This window comes from Gekko japonicus, unplaced genomic scaffold (assembly GCF_001447785.1).
Source record: "Gekko japonicus isolate JY-2015 unplaced genomic scaffold, Gekko_japonicus_V1.1 scaffold2110, whole genome shotgun sequence".
Taxonomy (NCBI): Eukaryota; Metazoa; Chordata; class Lepidosauria; order Squamata; family Gekkonidae; genus Gekko; species Gekko japonicus.
Window position 1 is genome coordinate 212890 of NW_015172068.1, and position 19228 is coordinate 232117.

Sequence of the window (19228 nt, forward strand, 5' to 3'; positions counted from 1 at the left end):
TTTCAGGACGAGCACCCATTTGCCTACACACACCTAAGTTTTTTACCTCTCCGACAGAGAAGCATGGATAGCCAACCGGAAGAGAGGGAAGGCGGTCTCTGCGCTCTTTTTAATCTCTACAGAGGAAAGCAGCCTCCCATTCTCGCGAGAATCCAATGAGAGATCTGGAGGGGTTTAGGTGGAAGAGTGCTGGTAAGGAAAAAAAGGGTTTATTTTTTCTTCAAATAAAAGCCGATGGAACGCTGGCTTATCTTGTAGCGGTGGGTCGCTGCGTCTCGCGATACTTTATCGGGAGGGGAGGTCTATATATAGGGTTGAAGCCTGGTGTGTCTTCTCAGAGCCCTTGGACGGGCATGGTGGGGTTCGCGCGCGAGGGAGCTGGTTTTTAAATTAGCACGGAGGGAAGGCAGGGAGGCAGAAGCTCTCTCAATCTGTACGGGCCAAAAAATGGGAAAGTGTTTGTTGCTTTTTGTTTTAGGAAGTTATTTTTTTTAAAAAAAAAGATTGCTTAGTAGCAGCCTCTGGTTTTAAACCTGCTGTGGTTCATCGGGGCCCTGTTAACTCTTTCTCTCAGTGAAATACATATGGATGAGCTAAGAAACAAGAGACATGAATCAACATCTTTTAGGAGGGGAAAAAATAGTTGTAGTGCTAAAGGTCTGAAGTAAACGTCACGAGTTTCAAGTTCAGTGTATACTAGTCAAGTAAGTGTAGTATGGGGAGCTGCTTGTGATGGAACACCCAACACCCCCAAAAATGTTGTTTTTAATGGTTTAGTATTTAGAAATTGGAGCTGCGGTGGCTCAAGGGGTTAAGAGCTGAACTGCAGGCTGTGGAAGGTCGGTAGTTCAGCAGTTCGAGACCCGAGTGTGCCGCATGACGGAGTGAGCTCCTGTCTCTAGTTCCAGCTCTTGCAAACCTAGCAGTTCGAAAGCAAGAAATTGCAAGTAGATAAATAGGTACCACTTCAGTGGGAAGGTAACAGCGTTCCGTGCGCCTTGGTGTTTAGTCATGCCGGCCACATGACCACGGAAACGTCTTCGGACAGCGCTGGCTCCTCGGCTTTGAAAGGGAGATGAGCACTGCAACCCTAGAGTCGGATTCGAGCAAGGGAACCTTTACCTATTTAGAAATTAGAAATCTGAGCGTAGATGGGAAAAATTCTGTTAAAGAAAATAAATGTTTGTGCCTACCGGAAAAATAGTTTTAGTAGCACATACCAATAAAGAGGAGTATTTTTTTATTTTAAAATGTTTTTTCTTCGCACGGCATCTATAGCTGGGTGCTCAAGACACCTGAGCTTTATGTAATAAATCATCATTTCCAGAATCATTTGAGTTTCATTGCCTTTAAGTTTTAGAAATTACACTGTATTATGTCAGACATTTTCTGAAAGGGATCCACACTTCATTAAGGAGAGCAATATGTACATTGGGTTATCCTAAATGGGAATCCTTGTCTGAATACAGGAAAGTTGTCCCCATTTTTAGTACAAGACTTGAAAAGCTGGGCAACAATGAGTTTAATACAGTCGGAGACCAATCAAATAACATACACAATGTGAGTAAAATATACATTCAGATTGAGACATATAAAATAAAAATCAGGACTGAGTTCTAGCGATAAGCCAATTAGATGCTTCCCGGGAAAGCTGGGCATTATGGGTAGAAGTGGGGTGGTTTATTTGTGGTTATGATTCAAACTGGCTGCTGTATTAGGATATGATTGTTTTGAGGCTTCTGAGAACATGTTTAAAAGTCTCTTGGAGACATGCAATAAATTTAAAAAGTACCAGTTACCTACACTCTGTCTTTTCAGTTTGGCCTTCAGTGTAAGTGCTACAGTACTTTTTGAAAACTACAGAAATAGAAACAATGCATTGTTTATAATTACATCAATGTACAGATGTTTATTAATAAAGTGCCTCTCAATGCAGTGTTACCAATATAGACCAGCATGATTCCCAGTGGTTTTTCTTTTTAGGGCATTAGAGTGCAGTTAACTCTACTATCTTAGCACTATCCCAGGTTTTCAGTAGTCATTTCCTTTTATTTGGTATAGAGTGATAGTTAAAAATAGTGCAATAGTTGCTGCTGCCCTTATTTAATACTACATCTTCGTAGGAAGCATTTCCTGTTCTTAACATAGTTCAGAAGGAAAACAGTTTTAAAAGGAAAATCAGTTGCTAACACTTCCCATATGGTTTTGTTAGTCATGTTCTGAAAAGGCTGCTCTGCCCCTAAGTTACTATATATGGTGGTAGCTTGTCCTTTCATATGAGCAATACCAATTTTAAGCTGCTATTTTATGGTCAATTTTAGCTATCTTCCATGCAGTCAAAGGCTATTGTTTTGCATTTTTAAAGCAGTTTGCTTTTATTTAAAGATGAATAACAGTTGTCTCACATGTATGTAGTTCCAAACATTAGCAGCTAATTGGTAACTTGGGAGTTTTATTCCACTTTTCTTCATGACATTTCACTACCCTGTGCCTAGTTGTAGTAGCAATGAATATCTTTTAGCCAGGACTCTGTGTACTATTTACTGCCATTTTTTTCACATTTCCTGAGAGTTTTCACACTCAAAACAAGGATGTTGAAAAAAAGAACTTTACCAGTAAATAACTGGAGATTGGTACATCATTCACAGTACCTTAGCTTAATTTGTCAAAAATGATAGACTTGTTGTCTTTAATTAGATCTGCGTATTGATCTAAAGGGCTGTGGTGGCTCAAGTGGTTAAGATGCTGAACTGCAGACCTGAATGTCGGTAGTTTGGCAGTTCGAGACTTGAGTGCTGCATGAAGGGGTCCAGCGGCCATAATATATTGCAGAAATGCAGCGTAAAATCCACCAAGACTTGTTTAGAGGAACTAAAATGCTAATATCTCTGACGGTTTTTGTTTAGTCTGGCTGAGTGACATGCATTTTCTTTCTTCTAGGTTCTGAATGAGGTCGATTCTTCATTTTGAATGGGTACCAGGTGTGCTGATAGCTAACTCGATATGGCTTGTAGAAGAGGGGATCGCCAGCCGTGTCTCTCTACCCCTTCATCTTACACTTTGAACTGTCATAAGCCTCCAGTATGTACAGGTCAAGCTCACAGTATATGCATGGTGTCTGACTTTTTTTATCCAAATATGGGAGGAGTGGAAAGCCACATTTATCAACTTTCACAGTGCCTGATAGAGAGAGGACACAAAGTTATCATTATCACTCATGCTTATGAAGACCGCAAAGGCGTTCGTTACCTAACCAATGGACTAAAGGTCTATTATTTGCCATTAAGAGTCATGTACAACCAATCTACAGCAACAACTCTCTTCCATAGTATGCCTCTGCTCAGATATATATTTGTACGAGAGCGAGTCACCATTGTCCACGCGCATAGTTCGTTTTCAGCTATGGCTCACGATGCTCTCTTTCATGCCAAGACAATGCAACTACGAACAGTTTTTACAGACCATTCCCTTTTTGGATTTGCCGATGTCAGTTCGGTGCTTACGAATAAACTCTTGACCGTGTCGCTGTGTGACACAAACCACATCATCTGTGTTTCTTATACTAGCAAAGAGAACACTGTGTTGAGAGCAACACTGAACCCTGAGATAGTTTCTGTTATCCCCAATGCTGTCGATCCCACAGACTTCACTCCAGACCCATCTCAGCAGGACAGCAGCACAATAACTATTGTCGTTGTTAGCAGACTTGTATATAGAAAAGGTAATGGCTTCCATATTCTGTGTTCTTCTCAAATGTCTGTTTTGCACAGTTTATGGGGTTGATCAGATTTTTGGGTGGTGGTGGAGGGGGAGATTTAGTTGCCTTAACTTTTACTGCACGACAGAACAGTGACTAAATCCTAGTAGGTGTCCCTCTTTACTTACAAGTTTAGGGCCTGATTCCGATACAGGTGCTCTGGGGGCTTGCAAAGCACCATGGCAGGATCGTGTGGGTTGTTTGTTTATTTAGGACATTTTTCTATGCCCCCTTTCCAGACCCCTGCCAAAAGTAGCTTACAGTAATTTACCTAAATGAAATCAAACAAGCCATTGAAGATAAAAAAAACCCAATCTGGTGAACTGGGTTTGATTCCTCACTCCTCCACATGCAGCCAGCTGGGTGACCTTGGGTTAGTCACAGTTCTCTTAGAGCAGTTGTCTCAGCGCTCTCTCGGCCCCACCTACCTCACAGGGTGTCTGTTGTGGGGAGAGGAAGGGAAGGTGATTGTAAGCCATTCTGAGACTCTTGAGTGAAGGGCTAACTCCATTTAGAAACTGTACCTGCAGTGGTTTGTGTAAGAGTTGTGAATCCAAGTCCAGTACCTTTTCCAGCTAGATCAGACTTCTCTTCGCAGCCCTTCCTTTTATTCTCCTGACCGTTGGTAGTGATAGGACATTGTTTATAATCAGAGGTCATTTCGGGGGGAGTTCCCCCGGGTGAGGTACGGGAGGCGGGGCACATGACGAAGCCCCGCCCCCTGCTTCCGGCTGCCCCGCTTCCGGCCCTCATTCAGCCAGGAGGAGGCAGGAGAAGAGGGAGGGTAAGTTGCTTCCTCCCTGCCTCTCCCCACCCCTGCCTGCCTGGGGCCAGGGAGGGCCTTCACGGGGCTTCCTTGCACTCCCGCCGGGCTTGCAGGTCCACCGCCGGGCCCCTCATGGGGCTCGGCAGTGGGGCTGCAAGGCCGGCGGCCGGGACCGTTGGGGGCGGGGTGTGTGGCCTTATGACACACTTCCGGTGATGTCAGGGGGTGTGGTCTTATGACACCCTTCCGGTGATGTCAGGGGGTGTGGCATATGCTAATGAGTCATGCTAATGAGTTCCCCTAGCTCTTTTTCTACGAAACAACCCCTGTTTATAATCTTTACCTTTTGGATTAAAAAGCATAGGTAAATTGGCAGCAACTATTCAAACCGTTTGACTTGAGTAGAACTGTTACTAATCAGAATTCTTCCAATACTGATCTCTTTTCATCTCTCTCTATACCTGCTGCTTCCAGTGGGCAATTCAGAACATTAGGATGGCTCTGTGCTTCTTGACCCACAAGGACAGACAGTACCGTTTCAGTCTTCTCATAAACCCATTGACTTCAGTTGTTTTAGAAGGGTGTTAAGTCTTTTTAGAATTGCACTGTTGTACTTCTGATGTAATAGATAACGGTAATGGAGCAATGCTGAGCTCCTGTGTCAGTAATATGTCCTTTCGGGACTGTATTCTTAGAACAGAGGTAAAATTCTGGACTTCAGCAAACATGAATGATATCAGGAATCCAGTACTTTCAAATGATAATTCTTTGTTTGTGGTTCTGAAAATTATTTATTTATTTATTTATTTATTTATTTATTAAGATTTATACCCCGCCCTCCCCGCAGAACGGGCTCAGGGCGGCTTACAAGGGGAAAACCCAGTTTAGAGAAAAGCCATCTAAATAGAAAGTGTTAACAGTTTATAAAATTATGCCTGTGGTGGAAAGATTATTTCCCCTTCCTCTCCCATAATAGTAAAAATCAGGACACCTAATAGAGTTGAAGGGCAATAGATTCAGAACTGACAAGAGAAAGATCTTCACTCAACAAGTAATTAAGTCATGGAATTTACTGCCAGTGGATGCAGAGATGACCAATAGAATAGATGGCTTTGAAAGAATTTTAAAATGTAAAGAAATAACATTTATTAAAAGTCACAATTTCCTTTTTTTTCTCTTACACTATTGGGAAGATGACTGTCAGTTTTACTAAATCAACAAACTGGTTCTAAAATTATCTCTCAGGTATAGATTTGCTTAGTGGTATAATTCCTGAACTTTGTCAGAAGTATCCAAACCTACACTTCATAGTCGGGGGAGAAGGACCAAAGAGAATTGTATTGGAAGAAGTACGAGAAAGATACCAGCTGCATGACAGGTACGTCCCTTGTGTGCATTTTAATATTGCTGGGTTCATCGAAGTGGCAAGGGAGCAACAATCGAAAGCTGGTGCTGTGAAGAACTGTGATATATCCTTTGCATATAATTTTCATGATGCTGCTAATTGCTAAAAACAATATTCTCAATTTTAGGAATTTTGAACAGGGTGGAATTTGATTTAAATCACTAGTCAGTAAGATTTAAATCACTAGTCAGTAAATCATGGTTTTCTACATAGACTAATTCTTGCTGGCATAATCTTAATATTTTACAACCAGATGAAGGTTTCATTTTTAGAATAACAACTTTTCAGATTAGTTTTACAGTTATATCAAAATTATTGATTTGGTTATACTATTAGAAACACATCATAGATAGATAATTATGAAATTATTGTGAGGTGAACTGTCTCCAGTTTAATAGGTTAATCATTCATATTTGGACAACTTTTATACTGTACTTTATTGGAAGGAGACAAATAATCATTACCTTAATAATAACAATTTAAATAGTTTTGTTTAACTTAATCAATAATGTTATAGCATATGTATTCTTGTATTTGCTTAAACATCCATTTTTGTTAACTGATCTGGTTAAACAAAATATCTTTTTTTTAAAAAAAAAAAACCCTTAAGACTATCAGCCTGGTCCACCCATTAAAAACTTAAAATACTGTCCTCTGTAGCTCACTCCTCATTTTCATCTTCTTGTTTGTTCATAATCTCGAGAAGAAAAACGAGCTTTCCTGCTTTATCAGGTCCCAAATGATTTCTCATTTTAGGATGAATGAGTCCAAAGGAAGAGATTATGCTTTCTACGCTAGCAAGAAGAAGCTACTGCTGTTAAAAAGTGAAATCATTACTTCAACAGTCCCTAAATCTAAGTGCTTAAGTGACTTCCACCAGTTCACTGGTGTGACTTGCTTTAAAATATCATCAGCAAACCTATATTTCCTTAGCTCTGAAGTTTATTATAGTTGGCATTACAGATGGATGATTGCTGGACACCCATGTCATAGCTAACTCCTCTTTCTCAGCACTTAAGGTTTGACCCTGGTGCCAGATATTTACAATATTTGCGAGAAAATGAGCTGGAGACAGTGCTTGTCCCAATCGGTTTTTTAATGCTTGGAATTTAATTCTGTCAGCGTGTAGTTAAGTGCTCACTCAGTTCCTTCCAAATTTCAGCAGCGTTAGCAATAAAACAGCTATTTTTCTGAATTTTGTTTCAAGCTTCAGAAGTGGGTTTGAGGATGCTCAGCATATGTTGCTTTATTATTTATACTATTTCTGCTTATTTAGTATTACTCGCATTCACCGCCGCTCAGTACTGCCCAAAGAAGGAATATTTGTTTGCTTACTAATGAGGCCAGCGTGAAACAATGGTCCACACAAGAGTGACCCTTTCTTTTCTTTTTTTAAAATCATCTTTATTGAATTTCATATGACATACAGAACATAAAGTGAAGATACAGCATAAATCAGTGCCTACAAGTACAAAAACCTTTGGTAAAAGAAGATACCAACCTACAGGGTTAGCCATTTGAGAAAGAGTGGGTTAGGGGGGAGGATGTTGAGAGTTTGTAAATAGGAGACTACAGGGTACCATGTCGACATAAATTTGGAGGAATGTGGTGTGTCTGAGTGTAAGATCTTGAGTGACTCAGAAATTTTTGCCATAACAAAATGTTCCCAGAGCTTGTCCTGCCAGGTTGTTATGGAAGGTGCCGTTGGGGATTTCCAGCTAGCTGCAATGGTTAAGCGAGCTATTGCCAGAAGAGTTGAGATAAGATCCCTTTTATGGTCCTGGATGGAGTCATCCCAGTGGTTCAGAAGGAAGGATTATGGTATGTAAGGGATATTTTGAGCTATGATGTTCTCTATCTGTAGTTTTACCTCTGTCCAAAACTGTTGGATCTTGGGGCAGGTCCACCAGCAGTGCAGGTAAGTCCCTAGTTGTCCGCAACCTTTCCAGCATATGGGGCTACTGGTTCTGCTAAACTTGTGTATTTGCTGGGGGGTTAAGTACCATCTCGAGACAGTTTTGAAGAACTGGAATTTTATGTTGTAAGTTGTTGAGCTATTCACAGGAGAGTCCCAGATGATTTCCCAGTCAGCCTCTTGCCAGTGCACGTCTAGCTCTTCCTCCCACTTTAATTGATGTCTCTGTTTTGTAGAGGAGTCCTCGATGACTACTAATTTGTAAAGTTTAGATAGTAGACCTTTTGGGGAGTTAGGATAAGATATAATGATTTTTTCAAGCTTTGTAAGTTCTCTCCGGAACGTTCCTGCATCTGTTAAGCGCCCTATGAGATCTCTAAGGTGGAGATAGTCGTGCCAATGAAGTCGCTGGTTTGTTTTGTGATCAAAGTATATTTTATCTAGCATTACACCCTTGTTGACTAAATCATAGGGGCGGCTCAAGTTGGCCATTTTCCAGTCTGTGTAGGCATTTATGATTTTGCCAGGTTCGAACCAGTCCTGATTAGTATAAGTGGAAAGTTGTGATATCCCAGTGGCTGGGAGTAGTTTTTTATTGTTGTCCCATGTTTTGATGGTTGCTTTCAAAAGAATGTTACTGTTGATAGATCTGGGTCTTAGATTTGGCTTGATCCAAAAGATCTCTTGCAGGTCATAAGGTGCTGTGTAGGATTGTTCAATTGTCATCCAGTGCTTATCTTGGCCTCTGAGTTGCATTCGCACCGCCCACACAAGAGTCGCGGCCTGGTGATATGCCCGAAGCGAGGGGAGGTTGAGTCCTCCTTGTTTATTTGTTCTATGGATGATGTTGTGGTTTACCCTGGGTTTTTTCTGGTCCCAGAAGAACTTTGTTAACAGCATTTGCCACGAGTCCAGCTCCTTTTTGGTGATGGGGATGGACAGGGTTTGGAACAAAAACGTAAACCTGGGCGTTATGAAACTCTTAATCAGGTGGAGCCTGTCTGGGAGTGATAGTTTTAGAGCTTTCCAGTTTTCTATATCTGTCTTGATGTTAGAGGCGAGTTTGTGGAAGTTAGCCTTAACCAGGTCTTTTAAGTTGATAGGAATGTGGACTCCCAGATATCTCCAAGAATCTGTTATCCATTTGAAAGGGTATTGTCGTTGGAGTTCACTCTTCAATGTGTGGTCAATCTTTATTGGGTAAACCTCAGTTTTGGTAAAGTTAATCTTGAGCCCTGAGTTGTCACCAAATAATGCGAGTTCTTCTTTTGATTGTTTGTAACGAGTTTTTGGGATCTGAGATGTATAGGGTGAGATCGTCGGCATAGAGGCAGGTTTTGTGGTCTGTCCCATTGATGTTAATTCCCTTAAAAGTTTCCTTTTGCCTGAGTTTTTCTGCCAGCAGTTCAATGGCCAAGGCAAAGATAAGCGGGGAAAGAGGGCACCCTTGTCTGGTTCCCCTTCTGAGCTGTACTGATGAGGAGCTGACTCCGTTAACTCTTATTTTGGCCCTATTGTTGGAGTAGATGGAAAGCAACATTCCTCGAAATGCCTGTCCGAATCCTAGATGTTTGCATAAGGAGAGAATAAACCTCGTCTCCACCGAATCAAAGGCTTTTTCAAAGTCTAGTGCGAGGATGACAGAGTTTCTTTTTGTCTGCTTTTCATGTATGATGATGTCCAATGTTCTACGTAGATTATCCGCTATTTGTCGGCCAGGTATGAAGCCGGTTTGGTCCAGATGGATATAGTCAGTAATCATGAGTTTCAGTCTATTTGCAATTAATGTTGTAAAAATCTTGTTGTCGTGGTTCAGTAAGGCAATAGGTCTATAAGAGGCAGTGTTTGATGGATCTTTGCCTTCTTTGTGGATGACTGTAATGTTGGAATCAGTCCAGGAATCTGGTAACGCTCCATTTAATAGCAAGTCATTACAGGTCCATTACAAGATGCTCAGAAAGGTCTTCTGTGAATGTTTTGTAAAATTCTGAGGGGAGCCCATCTGGGCCTGTTGTTTTATTGTTTTTAAGGTTTTTGATTGTGTCTGTTAATTCAGGTAGATTAATTGGCCGTTCCAGTAGTTCCATATGGTCCTGGGAGAGGTGAGGCAAGGTTGGGATGGTACGGAGATAGGCTTCAATGTCCTGCTGATTAGGGTTTGATGAGCTGTACAGGGAAGAGTAGTATGCTGCGAAAGCTGAGGCAATGTCCTTAGCTGTGTGAAGTTCCACACCCGCGTTGTTTTTGATAGCGTTGATAGTGGAGGCTTTGCGTTTTTGTTTCACTCTCCACGCAAGCAAGTGTACATGCTTGGGACTGTTTTGCCAGAATTTTTGTTTTAGGTAGATCAGATTTCTCTGGATTTGGGTTGATTCTAAATCATCTAGAATTTTGCGCTCAGCCGTGAGTTTTTGGTAAACCCTTGGGTTTCCAGATTTTTTGTGTTCCTTTTCTAGTTCGGCTATTCTTTCCAGGACCTGTTTTTTGAGTTTTTCTTTCTCTTTGTTTCTTGTAGCTGTGCTGGCTATGATCGAGCCTCTGGCCACTGCCTTCATCGTGTCCCACAGAAGGGCCTTCGGGACATCTGGTGTTGAGTTCTCTTCAAAGAAGTGTTTGATGTCTTGTTTAATTTTTTCCCTGGCTTGTGTGTTCAATAAAATTGATCTGTCCATTGTCCAGGACTTTTCTCTTACGTCCTGGTTAGTTAGCTGAAGTTCTCCTTCCAACCAGGCGTGGTCCGTGAGATATTTTGTCTGAATCTCCACTGAACCTATATTTGGGCTGAGAGATTGAGAAGTTAGGATGTAGTCTATCCTCGTGGCTATGTTGTGGCGAGGAGAGAAATATGTGTAATCCTTTTCTCCTGGATGTTTCAGTCTCCATGCGTCCACAATATGGTATTTGGCTAAAAGTGGGAGCAGTTTCGAGTTGCCGGGAGGTCCTCTTGGTTTCTTAGCGTGTGGGTTCCAAGTCCTGTCTAGATCTGAGTTGATTATGAAGTTTAAGTCAGCTCCTATTATGAGCTCTTCCTCCTGGAATTGTGTCAAGCTCGCTAGTGTGGCATCAATAAAGGTCAGTTGTGTGTTGTTCGGGGCGTAAATTGATGCCAAGGTAATCACGGTTCCCCCTATTGTGCCCTTCGCAAAGATGTACCTGCCTAATGGATCTCTAATGGCTGCCTTTAAGGTGAAGTTAATGGTTTTGCTTAATAATATCGCCACTCCTCTTGATTTGGATGAGCCTTCGGCATGCAACTGAATATTAAAAAGGTTCTGATGAAGTATTTCGTCTTCTCGAGACCTAAGGTGGGTTTCCTGTAGGAAGACCACATCCATTTTTTTCTTCTTAAGGTATTGTGTAAGTCTCCGTCTTTTGATAGGGTTATTCAATCCTCTAATATTCACCGAATTTAATCTCATGTTTGGTTCTCAAGGTGAGTGAGTTTTGTGATGCTAACTGCACCTGCTTGTGTGTCGTGTTTGTGTTGAATTTTTTTAATTTAATTTTATTATTATTATTATTATTATTATTATTATTACGTTCAGGTTGGCTTTCAATACTAGTGGGTTGTACCTGTAGACGAACTCTGCTGCCTGCGTAGTAGAAAGCAATGGAACTAATCCTAAGTATGCAGGACAGCTGTGAAGTGTTGTTTGCTGCTGGTATTAAATGGGTGGAAGTAAGGACTGCACTGAAAAACAGTTTATAACACCAAAAGGTTCAACCGCTGTACCTAAACACAGTTATAACAACAAGTTACTCCTAAAACCCCTTTCCCCCACCCCCGCCCTTCTCCCTTCAAACTTAACACTAACAATAATAACAGTGACAAAAAGCTAGAACACCAAGTTTTTCTAAAGTTTGCACTGCTTGTGCTGGGAGATTCCGCCTTCTCTATCTTCTTTGAAAAGGTTGGTGAACACTGGTTGTTGAAAGTCTGGATAGCCGAAGCAGCTTACCTGGAGCGCTCAGAGATCTCAGCCTCCAAGACCGAGCCACTTGTCAAAGAAGTTTTCCTGGGCGCAACCTGATTCCCCCCTCCCCCCCCACTTTAGATTGTAAAAGGAGATCGGCAGTCTTGTGAATTAACATGTTTATGGAGGGAGAAAGGAGGAGAGAGACATTCATCGGTGTCTAGAGGGTTAACCGGAGGTTATTGCATTCAACATCCTGTAGGGGGGGAGCGTCGGCAATATCCTCCATGTCTGAACCAGCATGTTGACGAACTGGAAGTTTGGAGACTTTTTCAGGAGTCACTGAGTCCTCTAGCTTGCGTTTGGAGTATATTCTAGGGTCTTGGTCATCGGGGATCTTCAGGGAATGCAGCAGTCTACGACCTGAATCCTCACCGTGTGCAAGCAATGGTTTACCTAAGTGAGTAACTTGGAGTTTCCCAGATGGTAGCCACTTGTACTTTATATTAAGCGCTTGGAGTTTTCCTGTAGTTGATTTCAGCTGATGTCGGATAGCTAGAGCCTCCTGCGGGAGATCTGGGAAGACGGCAATGTGGACCTCGTTGAAGCTTAGACCACCTCTTTTTCTAGTCTCTTCCAAAATCCTGGCTCTGGTCTCCCAGTCCGGCAGTTGGATCAGGAAGTCCCTAGGGACTCGTCTGTGTGGGTTGTTAATGGCTCCCAGCCTGAAAGCTCGGGTTATATTGAGGGAGTGTGGTGGAGTTGCAGCTGTTGCTGTTCTAAGCCATTCTTGTAAAAAAACTGTGCGAGTTTTTGCCTCTTCCAGCCCCCTCAGGGATTCCTCTCACTTTCAGGTTAAGTTTTTTCAGCTCCGTTTCAATTTTGATAAAGCGATCTTTGCTTTGTTCCTCAGAGCGTTTTAGATCTTTAATTTCACTCTTTGCTGATGAGCTAAGTTTTAAAGCTGAGTCGGCTGTCTGTGCTGTTAATTTCAGGGAGGTTTGAATGTCTTGGAGCTGCTCTTGGATGGGTATCATAGACAAACGAATTTTATCACTCAGTCTACTTTCCAAATGATGTAAAAGTAGTGGGATGTCTTGTATGTTGAATGTCGGTTTTGACGGTTCCCTCTGTATGAGAACGTCCGCCATTTCTGCCATCTGTGCTGGCGCGATTTTGGCTTTTATTTTATCCGTTTTACTGCTTGGATTTCTCTGGGTAACCCTCACCGGGTTTCCCTGTAGTTCCGCAGAGTCGTTTTTCCCCATCGGGTTGAAGATTTATTGCCGAGAAAATTTATAGTCATAGAAAAGGGGTGGGGGGGGACGGAGCGACGGTTTAAGCAGCCAAACAGGTCGGCATCGCCGCGCACCTCCAAGAGTGACCCTTTCTGAAGCCTGCTTGCTCTTCTCCCATTACTTTCTCTTTATTCGGTGCAACAGCTTTTTCCACAAGAGAGATACGTATAGCTTACCTGTTACTGCCAGAAGACTGATTGGTCAATTATTGCTTGGGTCTGTTTTATCACCTTTTTAAATATATAGGTGTAATCAGTGATGTTTCCCAAGAATCTGGCATTATTCCATCCTGGTTTGTCAGTGTAAATAAAGGTGCGAGCACTTGAGCCCACCAGTCAGGGGCTATCTTCAGAAATTCAATGGGGAGTAGGGTTGCCAACTTACTTTTGGCTGGGAGCGGGGGGCTCCCGGCTGGTGTCCTAGATGTGCGCGTGCGCGTCACCCGGAAGTGACGTCGCACGCTGGGGGTGGGGCCACACCATTTGAGGGGAAAACTCTTTGTTTTCCCCTCAAATGGCGTGGCCCCGCCCAGCGTGTGACGTCACTTCCGGTGACTCTCCGGAAGCGGGGGATTCCCCGCCCCCCGGCCCGATTTGGGAACCCTAAGAGGGCATGGAGGCCAGGCGACTTCCCTGATTTCATAGTTTTGATCAATTCAGTTATCTCGTTACTGGTAACAGGTTCCCATTTGGGGGCCTGATTGAGATTGATTTTAAAAGTCCAGATCCAGTTCGAGATTGTGCTTCTTATAAAGGCTCTTAAAATGCTTTCCCCAGGTGATTGATATGGGAGTTGTGTTTTTGCTTCTTGGTTTCAATATTGGGGTGATTAAGTGCCGGAGAGGGACATTGGGTTTCCCTTTAGCAACTGCAATTATCTTGTTCCATAAAGATTTCATGGACTGGTGCTTTTTCTTCCTCAACATAGTTTTATACTCCCTTCTAGCTCGTAGCAATGAATGTTTTGTGATTGTTATGTCTAAAAAGTTTATATTTCTGTTTAACTTGATTTTTAGCCTTCCTGCAATCTTAGTCAAACCAGCTCTTCGTGTGGTAACAAAAATTATTTGTTTTTTTTCTTTTCCTGCTGTTTAGTAGGGCTGGGTCGAACAGTCTGATAAGCAGTGCCATGCAGAAAGACAGTCTTGTTCCATCAGAATTTTCTTTTTCAGATTTTGCACTTCGGTAGTGTGGAGCCCTTTTATGGCACTAGTGCCCATTAGAAAGCATTGTGGCTGAGGTGACATTTCTATAGGTGGTAATAGAGCCAAGAAGTCGCACTCATAGATGCATCTGATTGAATGTTAGAGTTATAAATGATTAACATACATTTATAAACTATCTCTTAGATTGTTATGCTTGGAGTAAGAGCTAGTTGGACATCTAGTGCAACCTTCTTTGCTGAGTCTGGCTGATTATAAATGAAGCCTTTCTGATAAGACACACTTATCTAGCTTTTTCTTGAAAACCGCAGAGGGAAGAATATCTGGACGTCTCGTTCTGATGCTCAGTAGCTTCTGCTAAAATGCGGTCTAGCTAGAATTAAACACTTTTAAAGTGTATCTTTTAAAAATTAGATAGTTAAACGCATGCATGAATCTGTTCCACTGAAATTGTTGGAATGTACAAATGCTTGACTTTCGCTGGCATCACGTTAAGAAGCTTTTTGTAAAGATTATGTTTTTAAAAAGATGTTTTCAAATTGCATGCAGAGTTCGTCTCTTGGGAGCTTTAGAACATCAGGATGTCAGAAATGTCTTAGTCCGGGGTCACATTTTTCTCAACACCTCCCTCACAGAAGCTTTCTGCATGGCAATTGTGGAAGCGGCCAGTTGTGGTCTACAGGTAAAAAAAAAGGTTAACTTTTTCTTAAGTAGTAGTTGGATCATTTTCTAACAATGCAATAGAAAAATAGGAACTTGAGCACGTCATCTGAGAACTTAAAAGCATTTTGCAAAGATGCTACAAATTCTAAGGAGGCCACTTTTCCAGAAGAGGGCACAAAGGAAGTGCCATCCACTAACAAATCCAATTCTAAAAGAGTTTGTTTTCCCTGAAGTGATTTGGGAGAAGCTGGGGCCTTAGTTGTTTTAAATACTTGAAGACATTTCATGGTTTGTTCCAGCCTATCGATAACTCCCTGTTGCTCCGTGGCAGGCAAGTTTCTAAATGAGAGTAGAAAAGAGTCTTCAATTGGGTTGCCCACATTACCACTAGACATGCAAGCATCACTGCTACTTATATTCACTTTTAAATGGGAAATGAATCTTGCTATTAAGATAGCCTTTCCTGTCTCATAACTATGGGATCGGGTCCTTTACTGTAAAATGAAATTAATAACTATATCAATAATACAGTGTGGTTAAGTTTTTGATACATTAATGACTGAATCTGTGTAAGAACGGGTTTTTCTGTTGGTGTAGGTTGTGAGTACAAGAGTTGGTGGGATTCCTGAGGTGCTACCAGACAATCTTATCATCTTGTGTGACCCTTCAGTGAAGTCTCTGAGTAATGGATTGGAAAAGGCTATAACCCAGCTGAAGTCAGGATCACTGCTATCTCCAGAAGTCATACACAACCAAGTTAAAACTTTTTATACTTGGAGAAATGTTGCAGAGAGAACTGAAAAAGTAGGTAAATTTACATACCCTGTAGTTTATATAGCCCTATTACTTCTAGATCTTTATTTTTAGTGAATTCCACAGATCAGGTTAGTGTATTAAGTGGGATGAGATGTCTGGGGACAGGACTGTAAATGTGTTGTCTTTTTTATGTGATGATTTGTTGTGTTATGTAATTTAAATACGTTTCCCTCATTAATTATATCAGTGGGTCATTTTGAGATGATTAAAATTTCTTCACTTGAAACCTTTTTGATATCTATTGTTTCCTTAAATATTTTCTTAAAGTGGATATTCTTTAACTGATTATTTTTGTTTGGATACTCCTAAACCGGTCATATGACACAGCACTATGGTCTGTAAGATGGGGCATATGCACATAGTTCCCTGAATGACGCATTCTGAAGGGACAAGGTATTATCCTTGTTGAATTATGCTGAGGCCTCTATTAAGCCCTAAAGCAGGGGTGTCAAACCTGTGGCTCGCGGGCCGGAACTGGCCCACCCAGGCCTTTAATCCGGCCCCGGAGTGGGGCTCTCTTCTCTCCCCCCTCCCCTGCCCAACCTCACTGTTCTCAGCTTGAGCTGTGTGGGAGTATAGAAGACCGAGGGTGAGGCTGCCTCTGAGAGCAGGAAGCAGAGGGCAGGGCTGCCAAACTTCCCAGCCACCGCTCCAAGCCTCCGTAGTCCTCGTCACAGGTAGGGGCTTCTTTTTTATTTTATTTTTTATTTTTTTATAATGTTTATTGAGAAACAAAATTTTAGCTTACATATATACCAATCCATACAGACAATTAAACCTATTAAACAATATAGTGCCATGAGTTCAGATACAATTACAATAGTGTATGCAACTAAAACAATGATCGTGAGTACAACTAGAACAATCGGAAATCCTTATCAGAATCATCACCTTATATCATTAATTTACGGCATCACCACATTGAAAAGAAGAAGAGAGAAGAAAAGATTACTCAGACCGAAGAATATATCCTCAGATATGTAACCATTCTGTATAGCTGGGATGTGTTGGTAGTATGTTGTTTTCTGCAAAATATGCTAACAGCGGGAGCCACTTGTGAAGGAATCTAGAGTGGGACCCCATGTTTCCTTTTGTGTGTGCATCATAAGTATCTGCCACTTTGTCCATGACATAGTGATCCCAACACTTATTATGCTGTTTTAAAACTGGCTTTGCAAAATCCCATAATCCTCCTGCCTTTCCAGTTTAGGCAGGCACGTTTTAAGGGTGTATGTGGGGGGGGGGGGGTTGGGAACCACCCAGGGTTAAAATATTTTGCAGAAAAATACTAGTTTTAACACACACACACACACACACACACCCTCCTAATGTGAAGCTTCAATGGAATAATAGCAGAACAAGTGCTGAAGAGGACACCCAAAATTATTATCTCAAACCACCCTGCAAAAAACAAACAAACCCTGAGACCCTGGAGAGCCACTGCCACTCTGGCGGGGGGGGGGGGAACTAACCACAATTAAAAGATAGAGTTCAACAAACTCAAGGAACTTCAGTTTTGCAGTGAAATATTAGCCACTAATGTGGGGCTCCAATGGAATAGCTGCTATAATATCTTTGTGTTTTTCTGTGTCCTTTATCCTGTCCTATTATATAAATGTGTAGTGGTCTGACAACGTTGTATGCGCAGCAAAATGAGTTGGGTGCAGGAACTGCCCATCACAAGGTGTCCCTTGATTGGCTGCATTCCCTTCCACCATAAGTCCCGCCCACAGACCTGCTGCCCAGCGTCTCGCCCTCACTCTGCGCGGTGCCATCGGCCAGAATGGACGCTCCAGCGGCCACTCTGGCGGGGAGCCAGGAGGACGGGCCCGCCTGGCCTACACGCAGCCTGGTCACTCCCTCCGGCCCCGAGACTGCTGGGAGGCCTCCGGGAGGGGAGGGTGCCATGGGCGCCTTTGCCCAACCCCCCACCTGGCTGGGAGGCCTCCAGGAGGGGCAGACGCCATGGAGCCTCTCCGCCGCCGGCCCATCTTGGGCCCCCCCAACTGCCTTCTAGGCCCGCTCGGAGCCCTCCGGTAGGGACTGGTGTTGTGGAGCCTCTCCGCCGATGGTGTGCTGGCTGCGCCCCTCTTCGCCCAACCCCCACGGCTTCTAGGGCCGCTCAGAGGCCTCCAGGAGAGGAGGGTGGTGTGGAGCCTCGCTAGCGGTAGCGCACTTGCCGCCGCCAGCCTGTCTTCACCCACCCCGCCAGCCCGTCTTCGGCCACCCCCAACTTTTAAGGCTGCTCGGAGGCCTCCAGGAGGGGAGGGTGGTGTGGGCCCTCTCCACCGGCGCCGCGCTCACCACCGCCGGCCCGTCTTCCCTCAACCTCCCCCCAACTGGCTTGCGAGGCCGCTGGAAGACCTCCGGGAGGGGCGTGTGGCGTGGGGTCTCTCTGCCGGCACCGCACTCACTGCTGCACTCATAGTCTAAATGCTGAGGACACATCTAATGTATATATGTATTTTGTTTTCCTTAGGTGTATGACCGAGTGGCAGGTGAAATAGTATTACCAATGGGAAAACGGCTTGACAGACTCATCTCACATTGTGGCCCTGTGACTGGTTGCATTTTTGCTCTTCTTTCTGTACTAAGCTTCCTTTTCCTGATGTTCCTGAGATGGCTGACACCAGACTACCTGATTGATGCTGCAGTAGATGCCACAGGCCCATATGGGGCTTGGACTCAACAGAATTTCCGCAGAAAAAGAGAAACTCTAAATTCAAACTCTTAAAAAGCAGAAAATTGGAAGTCAGGACTTTGTTCTTCAGCAGTTTTAGCATTGGTTGGTAGAATCAATTTCACAGAGACATTTATAAATTGTTGGACAGCATTTCTTACTGGTTGGGAGGAAATTAGATAAGATCTGCTACCTCATATTAGCATTGTCTGCTAATAGACCTACTTGCCAAGATTTGCAACAATACCTGTTCACCTTTCGCCCCTGGATTGGATTATTTTGTATAAATGTGCAGCATGGACAATGGTGATCATTAATAAGACATGAGAGGAAGTAAGGGGAAACTTGGTGAAGAGATGGGTTTTGTTTTCCCTTGTATTTTAATTTGTCTCCTTTCATTTTTGGAAAGAAATACAGGAGTAAAAGTAAGGTGGTATTAGAACTGAGTCTATGTGAGGCTTGCTTTGGAGCTTGGTTCATACTTTTAAAAATGTGATGGGGGAACATAAAAAAGATGGCTACCTCTGTGTCCCTCTGAAGCCGGAAAGGTCAACTACGAATATAAGACACATGCCTCCCTCAGTTTCTAGGATCTTCTCTATATTCACACATCTCCTATTTTCAAACAATATGAAAATCTGCACACTGCGTCATTTATGTGCTTTCCTGTGTTTATATAAAAAGGTAAAGGTTCCCTTGCTCGAAAGCCAGTCGAGTCCGACTCTAGGGTTGCGGTGCTCATCTCCGTTTCAAAGCCGAAGAGCCAGCGCTGTCCGAAGACATTTCCATGGTCATGTGGCTGGCATGACTAAACACCAAGGTGCACAGAACGCTGTTTATTTAGGAGATAGG

At 42.8% G+C, this 19228-nt stretch overlaps 1 protein-coding gene across 1 annotated transcript; it reads left to right on the plus strand.

Moving 5' to 3' along the window:
• The first annotated feature begins 119 nt into the window (after window positions 1–119).
• PIGA (phosphatidylinositol glycan anchor biosynthesis class A) lies at window positions 120–19012 on the plus strand. Its single transcript, XM_015420836.1, has 6 exons — window positions 120–192; window positions 2941–3721; window positions 5769–5901; window positions 14767–14899; window positions 15478–15684; window positions 18176–19012. The coding sequence occupies exons 2-6, from the start codon at window positions 3004–3006 to the stop codon at window positions 18428–18430; spliced, it is 1446 nt and encodes a 481-aa protein (XP_015276322.1). The 5' UTR covers window positions 120–192; window positions 2941–3003; the 3' UTR covers window positions 18431–19012.
• The last annotated feature ends 216 nt before the right edge of the window (window positions 19013–19228 follow it).